General features: G+C 39.8%; 1 protein-coding gene and 1 pseudogene across 1 annotated transcript; both read left to right on the top strand.

The window, feature by feature from the left end:
- The first annotated feature begins 2,004 nt into the window (after positions 1–2,004).
- On the top strand, positions 2,005–3,595 carry LOC125858774 (uncharacterized). The gene is made up of 3 exons (XM_049538579.1): positions 2,005–2,501; positions 2,567–3,403; positions 3,520–3,595. Exons 1-3 carry the CDS (start codon positions 2,005–2,007, stop codon positions 3,593–3,595), a joined length of 1,410 nt encoding a protein of 469 aa, XP_049394536.1.
- Positions 3,596–3,665: 70 nt separating this feature from the next.
- Positions 3,666–8,976, top strand: LOC125860322 (uncharacterized; annotated as a pseudogene).
- The last annotated feature ends 292 nt before the right edge of the window (positions 8,977–9,268 follow it).

The raw sequence follows: 9,268 nt of genomic DNA, 5'->3' as shown, positions 1-9,268 counted from the left end.
TATAAATTTGGTACCCATGATTCTAGCAGACATCTACCGTGCTTTGACAATTTGCAAGAATGGAGGAGATTACTTTGAGCGATGCAATATGTTACTACAACTATGGATAATTGAGCATATTCGTCATCACCCTTATGTAGTGGACTTCAAAGTAGAATGGAATGATTACATTGGGGGCTACGAGGAAAGAATCGAAGATCATAGTTTTCCGAAAGGTATTGAGGCTTGGAAGAAATACCTCAATAATCTGGCTGCTGACAAGATTGTGTGGAATTATCATTGGTTTCCATCAGCCGAGGTGATATACATGTCTACCTTTCGTTCGTTCATCGTCCTAATGGATCTTCAAGGTGTCCAACCTTACATGCCAATTAGAGTTATGCGACAACTTGGTCGATGCCAGTTTTTACCACCTAATGAAGATATGCGAGAATTCATGTATGAGTTTCATCCCGAGATTCCTTGAAGGAAATCAAAGATATTCAAAATTTGGGGGGGATGCATGCTTTTAAGTTCCCACGATAGGGTGGAGGATCGCACCAAGGGTGAGGTGGACTAAGCATACTTAGAATGGGTTCATGATCAACCCCCTCCTAAGGTATTGCCAGAAGGATCGATGAAATGACCTGTAGATCGAGAAGCAGAAATTGAGGTTAGGATTAAGCAAGCTCACCTCGAAGTTGAAAGAAGCTATAGATCTACTCTGGATGTCCTGAGTAATGACCTGAAGAATGCTAAAGAGGAGTTGGTCGAACGTGATACGATATTTGAAGTGAGAGTTAAAAAACATCGTTCTACCATTCTGACCTTACAAGAAGACTTAGGCATTGTCACAGGCGCTATGGAGCAACAAGAGGAGGAGTATAAAAAAGAAAAGGTCCAGCTTATCTGCACACAATCTAGACTCCAGAATCAAGTTAAGGCTTCTATGGAACGGGAAAGGGAAATAGCAAGGCGTTTTAGTGCATATCAGGTAGAATGTGAGGTTGAGAGAGGTCAAAGGATAGCCGAGCGAGATGCACTCCACCTTCAAATTGAAGAGCTCCAAGAACAGAGGGAGAATTTGACGCATGAAGTCAATACTACTCGGCATTGGTTACAAAATTGTTATGACAATATGAATGAAGCCAGAGATCGAGTACTTCAACTCAGGGATGTACTCAATGATGTTTATGCTGGTTATCTCCACCAGAATGATGAGAGGTTGGGCCGCCAGGCACGTGTTCTTGCTCCACATCTACCAAAGGCCTTGGCTAGGATTTATAAGGGTCTTGGGGATGATTGAGATTCGAGGATTTAGTTTCTTTCCGAGTCTGTTTTCTTTTCTTAGTTATTAGTTGTTTCTTTTATTTATTTATATTTTCGTTAATCATTTTGAGTCTATCTGAGTCTTAGCTATTTCTATTCTCATGTTTTATTCAAATCATTGTGTTAAGAGTATTTAAAAATGAATGAAAATGATTTACTTTTGGTCAACTCATGTACATTTATTATTCTAAAAAAATAAAAAATAAAAAAATATATTATTATCTTTCACGAACTACGTAATGATCTGATTCATGTTCAACATGATACGTAGGCAACCCTCAACGGGTTCGATCGAAATGCGTTTCAAAATTATTCAAATAAGTAAAATATAAGACTAAGAGACATAATCAAGTCGTCTAAAACTGGGATGAAACATAAAAGCCTTCCGAAACTCATTTTAGAAACATAAATAATTCAGGTGCATAACATACAACGTGTGATTATCGTTTGCAAAACACTAAACCCTAACATGTTTATTTTTTTTTGTAAAAGAAAAGAAAAAAAAAGAGAAAGAGTTTTAAGGTGGTTGGTTTGTGATTAGAGCTGACATCTCATCAATACTACACCAGATCAAAAGGGAAAGGGAAGATGACGCGCAAGGAGGGAATCGAGTCGGGAAATGACGACGTCCAAATAGTTGTACAAGAATCGATGTCTGTGGAAGAGGTAAAAATGTTATGACAACAAATGGCCGAAATGTATGAAGCTTGGATGAATGGGCAAGCTCCTCCATCTTCGATTCGGGAATACCTGAATGCGAATATGCCATTCCTTATCCAAGTATCGACCAATGATCCAATTTATCCACTTGGATTCGGCCCCTACACTAACGCATCGAACGTCGCTGAAACTTTTACAGTGCGCCCCTTGAATACACCTATGATGAGTAACCCGCTTTTTGTGCCAATTGCGCCGACTAATAGCACTTCAAATCCAACAGTGGTGCCCAAATCCAACAATGATCCTTCATTCCAAGCTCTTCATGACCGTGGCTACACCTCTGAAGAGGCCCTTAAAATTCCAAGTTCTTATCCCCAGACTCATCAATATAGTTCCCCTTTCAAAATTGAGAAGACAGTTAAGAATGAGGAGCATGAAGAAATGGCTAAGAAAATGAAGAGTTTGGAACAGAGTATAAGAGATATGCAAAGACTTGGGGGCCACAAAGGCATCTCATTCAGTGATTTGTGCATGTTTCCCACGTCCATTTGCCTACTGGTTTTAAAATCCCGAAGTTTGAGAAATATGATGGTCACAGAGACCCCATAGCTCATTTGAAGAGATATTGCAATCAATTGAGAGGTGCAGAGGGCAAAAAAGAGTTGCTCATGGCCTATTTTGGGGAAAGCCTAGTGGGAATTGCGTTTGAATGGTTCATAGATCAGGATATAGCCAACTGGCATACGTGGGATGATTTGGCTCGATGTTTTGTGCAACAATTCCAATATAATATTGATATTGTGCCAGACCGCTCCTCACTTGCTGACATGAGGAAGAAGACCACGGAAAATTTCCGTGAATATGCCGTTAGATGGAGGGAGCAAGCTGCTAGGGTTAAACCATCAATAAAGGAGTCAGAGATGATTGACGTTTTTCTCCAAGCCCAAGAACCTGATTACTTTCATTACTTGATTTCTGCCGTCGGGAAGATATTCGCCGAAGTTATCAAGGTTGGGGAAATGGTGAAAAATAGCATCAAGTCTGGAAAGATCGTAAGCCAAGCTGCTTTAAAAGCCACAACACAAGCGCTTCAAAATGGTTCTGGAAATATTGGAGGGAAGAAAAGAAGGGAAGATGTAGCCACCGTTGTATCAGCACCTCGAACCTATGCCCAAGATAATCATACACAACACTACTTTCCTCCCCAAATTCCACAATATCTTGTCCCATATCCTCAATATCCCATTTTTAGCACACAACTAATTGTTCCCCCTTCTTATCCACAATGGCGTGCACCACTTCCTCAAAATCATCCATCACCCCCACCAATTCACCAAAATACAACTAGAATTTCTTTTAGTCCTAGAAAAGAATACAAGAAGGGAAATGGAGCTAAAGATGAGTTCACCCCTATTGGAGAATCATATGCTAGCTTGTTTAAAAAATTAAGAACGTTGAATGTTTTGAGTCCTATTGAAAGAAAGATGTCGAATCCTCCTTCGAGGACTCTTGATTATTCCCAACACTGCGCATATTGTTCTGATGCCCCAGGGCACAGAATAGAAAGATGCTGGTACTTGAAAAAGGCAATTCAAGATTTGATCGATACTTGTCGAATTATAGTTGAAAGCCCAAATGGACCGAACATCAAACAAGATCCACTGCCCAGACATACTGAAACAAACATGTTAGAGATGATGAATGACCACGAAGAAGTTGCAGTCCCATACAAGCCAATCCTTAAGGTTGAAACTGGCATGGAAAGTTCAACCAATGTCATTGACTTAACAAAAACGATGCCTTCAGGGGAGGAAAGTACGTCTGAAAAGTTGACCCCATCAAGCGCACCCTTCCTAACTATAAAAGGAGCACTTAAAGATGTTTGGGCAAGTCAGAAAGAGGCAAGATTGGTTGTTCCAAGAGGGCCAGACAAGCCTATCTAGATCGTGCAAGGAGCCTATATTCCACCTGTGATCATTAGGCCAGTGTCCCAACTTCCAATGACTAACCCCAAGGCTGTCCCATGGAATTATGAGCCTACTGTCGTGACATACAAGGGGGAAGAAGTCAATGAAGAAGTAGATGAATTAGGAGGAATGACTTGTTCGGGAAGATGCTATGCCCCGACTGAATTAAGGAAAAATAAAAATGACCAAATGCAAGTTAAAAGTCCAGTCACTGAAGGGGAGGCAGATGAGTTCTTAAGAAAGATGAAATTGTCAGACTACTCAATTGTGGAACAGTTAAGGAAAACTCCAGCCCAAATCTCTTTGTTGTCATTGTTAATACATTCAGATGAACATCGTAAAGCTGTAATGAAAATTCTGAACGAAGCACATGTTCCTAATGAAGTTACAGTGAGTCAGTTAGAGAAGATTGTTGGGAGAATCTTTGAGGTAAACCGCATCACCTTTTCAGATGATGAACTACCAATGGAAGGTACGGGACATAACCAAGGCCTCCATATCACTGTAAAGTGTGAGCTTTCATATGTCACTTGAGTTCTAATTGACGGAGGGTCTGGGGCAAAATTTGTCCCTTGTCAACTCTATAAAAATTGAATGTAAATGTTGAAAGGGTACCACCCAACAACGTATGTGTTAGGGCGTTTGATGGGTCCAAAGCAGATGTCATTGGGGAGATAGAGCTCATACTAAAAATAGGGTCTGTCAATTTCACCATGAATTTTCAAGTGCTGAATATTAATGCATCCTACAATCTATTGTTAGGAAGACCATGGGTGCATAGGGCTGGGGCAGTCCCCTCTACGTTGCATCAAATGGTTAAGTTTGAATACGATCGACAAGAAGTGATTGTTCATGGTGAGGGGGATCTGTCAGTCTACAATGAGGCGCTGGTTTATCAAGCTTTTGAGGTAGTGGTTGTTGAGCATATCCTCGAGGGGAATCTCATTTCAAAACCACAACTGCCCATGACATCTGTGATGATGGTAAATGAAATGCTGAAACATGGGTTTGAACTAGGTAAAGGCTTGGGGATCTTCTTGCAAGGGAGAGCTTATCCGGTGAGTCCACGAAAGAGCCTCGGTACTTTTGGCTTAGGATACAAGACCAGAGTCGAGGACAAAATGAAGGCCAAGAAGCAGATGAGAGATGTATGGTCACTTACCAAGCCTATACCACCCATATACAAATCTTTCATCGAAGCCCGCACAACAGAATCTTCTGAGTCACTACTCTCAGAGCCAGTGCTGGAGGTTCACGAAGAATTGATCAACTATTTTCAAGATTTATTTGTCGAGGCTGATATGGTTGAACTCGGAGAAGGAACTAGCGACAGAGATGTGAAATTTATTGGTCCTGATGTCCAGCTAAACAATTGGGAGGCCACTCCTCTCCCCGTTAAGAATGAGTCTTGGTAGTTTGTCTTGTTTTTCTTTCTGTCATCCAATTTATTTAAGGGTTGTAGTTCGGATTTTGTCTCGTCGTTTTATTTCAAACTCTCTATTTTCCTTTTCAATAGGATGTAATTGTGTTTTTATTGCAGTCTAATATATTTATTTTGTTTTCTTCTATACAGTTCTTTCTAAGCCGATTCTAATGATATGACATGCATGCAGAATTTTTTGCCGGATCATAAAATCAAATCTAATCTTCGACCTAATCTTGAAATAATAAGTCAAGAAATCGAATATGATGAAGACGAAGTATTTGAAGAAGTAAACAGGGATTTCAAACATTTTGAGAATAAATCAAACCCAAACATGAGTGAAACTGAGACGATAAATTTAGGGGATCTTGAAAATATTAAGGAGACTAAGATAAACGTACATGCTCGACATCAAAATGAGAATATAATACATGCTCTTTTTGATGACAAGGATGTTTTTGAGTCATCTTATGATGACATGCTTGGATTAAGCACTGATATGGTGGTTCACAAGTTGCCGATTGATCATAAGTTCCCTCCAGTAAAGCAAAAGTTGAGAAAGCTTAAAACTGACATGAGTGTAATAATTAAAGAGGAAATCACAAAACAACTTGAGGCCAGAGTCATTCGAGTCGCTCAATATCCTTCTTGGTTGGCCAACATAGTACCTGTCCCTAAGAAAGACGGCAAAGGTCGAATGTGTGTTGATTATCGTGATTTGAACAAAGCAAGTCCAAAAGATGACTTTCCTTTGCCCAACATCCATATTTTGTTGGAAAATTGTGCTAAACATGAGATTACATCTTTTGTGGATTGTTATGCGGGTTACCATCAGATTATTATGGATGATGAAAATGCAGAAAAAACGTCTTTCATCACACCATGGGGTACATATTGTTATTGAGTCATGCCATTTGGGTTAAAAAATGCGGGTGCAACTTATATGAGGGCAATGACAACCATGTTTCATGATATGATGCATAAAGAAATTGAAGTTTATGTGGATGATGTGATCATTAAATCAAAAAAACAGTCAAATCATGTGCAAGACTTAAAAAGATTCTTTGAAAGGCTTCGCAGGTATAATCTCAAGTTTAATCCTGCAAAATGTGTATTTGGAGTACCGTCAAGAAAGCTTTTAGGGTTTATAGTCAGTTGACGAGGTATCGAGTTAGATCCTTTAAAAATAAAAGCCATTCAGGAACTGTCACCTCCAAAGAATAAAACTGAGGTTATGAGCCTTCTAGGAAGGTTAAACTACATCAGTAGATTCATTGCTCAACTCACAACAACTTGCGAGCCCATTTTTAAGTTGTTAAAAAGGAATGCCACAGTCGAATGGATCGAAGAATGTCGAGAGGCTTTTGAAAGAATTAAGAATTACTTATCGAATCCCCCTGTGTTGGTTCCTCCCAAGCCGGGCATACCATTGATATTATATATGTCAGTACTGGATAATTCTTTTGGATGTGTATTGGGTCAGCATGATGGCATCGGGAAGAAAGAGCAGGCCATTTATTACCTCAACAAGAAATTTACCGTTTATGAATCGAAGTACACCCTTCTCGAAAGAACGTGTTGTGCCCTAACTTGGTAGCACAGAAGTTGAAGCACTATCTTTCATCTTATACTACTTATCTCATTTCTCGTATGGATCCGTTAAAATACATTTTTCAAAAGCCCATGCCCACGGGCAGGCTTGCGAAATGGCAAATATTACTCACAGAGTTTGACATTATCTATGTGATGCGGACCGCAATGAAGGCTCAAGCCTTGGCAGATCATTTGGCAGAGAACCCTATTGATGATGAATATGAACCACTTAAGACCTACTTTCCAGACGAAGAGGTGTCATGTATCGATGAAATTATTCATGATAAGGATCAATGATGGAAATTGTTCTTTGACGGTGCTGCTAACAAGAAGGGAGTTGGGATAGGAACAGTTCTTATGTCTAAATCAGGGGAATATTTCCCTATAATAGCCCAACTTAGATTCTATTGTACCAATAATATGTCAGAGTATGAGGCTTGCATCTTGGGTTTGAGGTTAGCTGCTGACATGGGCATCCAAGAGTTGCTAGTGCTAGGAGACTCAGACTTACTGGTCCATCAAATCCAAGGAGAATGGGAGACTCGTGACCCAAAGCTCATACCATATCAACATTGTTTACAAGATCTTTGTCGACAGTTTGCGTCAATAAGGTTTAGACACATTCCTAGAGTTCATAATGAGATTGCTGATACATTGGCAACTTTGTCTTCGATGCTCCAACATCCTGACGAAGCTCATATCGACCCTTTGTACATACAGATTCGTGATCAGCATGCTTATTGCAACTTGGTGAAGGAAGAATTTGACGGTAAACCTTGGTTCCATGATATTAAAACATATCTTCAGTCCGGAGAATGTCCTACTAATGCCACTAGTAATCAAAAAAGAACTATTCGGCGACTAGCTAGCAGTTTTTTCTTAAGCGGAGGCATATTGTACAAGAAAACACTTGATTTGGGTCTTCTAAGGTGTGTAAATGCTAAAGAGGCTTCAACAATCATGATTGAAGTACACTCAGGAGTTTATAGACCTCACATGAATGGATATGTTCTGGCAAAGAAGATACTTCGAGCAGGTTATTATTGACTCACCATGGAGCGGGATTCTATACGATTCATTCATAAGTGTCATGAATGTCAAATACACGGTGATTTGATACATTCTCCTCCCTCCGAGTTGCATGCGATGTCTGCTCCATGACCTTTCGTGGCATTGGGAATGAATGTGATTGGACCAATAGAACCAAAAGCGTTAAATGGTCATAGGTTCATCCTGGTGGCCATTGATTACTTTACAAAGTGGGTGGAAGCAATAGCTTTCAAGTCAGTGACCAAGAAGGTCGTGGTGGAGTTCATTCATTTCAACATCATCTGTCGATTTGGTATTCCAAAGGCAATTGTTAGCGATAATGCTGCAAATCTCAACAGTCGTTTAATGCAAGAGGTCTGCCGTCAATTTAAGATTGAACATCAAAATTCGACTCCTTATCGCCCAAAAGCAAATGGGGCTGTAGAAGCTGCCAACAAAAATATAAAAAAGATACTTCGTAAAATGGTGCAAAGTTCTCGACAATGGCGTGAAAAGTTGCCTTTTGCTTTGTTGGGTTATCGCACTACAGTTCGTACGTCAGTGGGTGCCACCCCCTATTCGCTGGTATATGGGACTGAGGCGGTTATACCTGCAGAGGTTGAGATTCCATCCCTGCGAATTGTTGTAGAGGCTGAAATTGATAATGAAGAGTGGATCAGAACACGCTTGGAACAATTCAGTTCGATTGATGAGAAACGATTGACATCAGTATGCCATGGACAATTGTACCAGAAAATAATGGCATGAGCATACAATAAAAGGGTGCGTCCCAGACGTTTTGAAGAGGGTCAATTGGTGTTGAGACGTATTCTGCCACACCAGACCGAAGTCAAAGGCAAATTTTCTCCAAATTGGAAAGGACCATTCATTGTAAAGAAGGTATTATCCAATGGTGCTCTTTACTTAGCAGATATATAAGACAAAATGACAGAAATGGTCATCAATGCTGATGCTGTGAAGAGATATTATATATGATGTGATTTTTCGGTGTTAGAAACCTTTATGTTTGGACTTGACATTTCAAAGGTTGATGTAATGGAAATTCTTGGTTCTGTGTCTAAGTATTAACTCATATGTTGTTACCCTTGTTTGGATTAATTTCCTTCCTTGGTTCTTCTGCTTCCTTGGCTCTTCTATATAAAAAAAAGGAAAAAAAGAGAGAGAAGAAAATCAATCAACATGAACTACGTTTGACCTGATTCTTGTATCGATAAGATACGTAGACAACCGTATGGGGTTTGGTCTAACCAAATAAAAAATCCAAAAT

This window comes from Solanum stenotomum, chromosome 3 (assembly GCF_019186545.1).
Source record: "Solanum stenotomum isolate F172 chromosome 3, ASM1918654v1, whole genome shotgun sequence".
Lineage (NCBI taxonomy): Eukaryota > Viridiplantae > Streptophyta > Magnoliopsida > Solanales > Solanaceae > Solanum > Solanum stenotomum.
The sequence above is the reverse complement of the archived record's forward strand: the minus strand, read 5'-3'. Positions and strand labels throughout refer to the sequence as shown.

Bases quoted from the DNA above. Each gene is read 5' to 3' on its own strand.
- LOC125858774 (XM_049538579.1), top strand. From the start codon at position 2,005: ATGTATGAAGCTTGGATGAATGGGCAAGCTCCTCCATCTTCGATTCGG. The intron at 2,502-2,566 runs GTTTCCCACGTC...TGATGGTCACAG, and splicing joins TCATTCAGTGATTTGTGCAT to AGACCCCATAGCTCATTTGA. The intron at 3,404-3,519 runs GTTTAAAAAATT...CTGATGCCCCAG, and splicing joins GGAGAATCATATGCTAGCTT to GGCACAGAATAGAAAGATGC.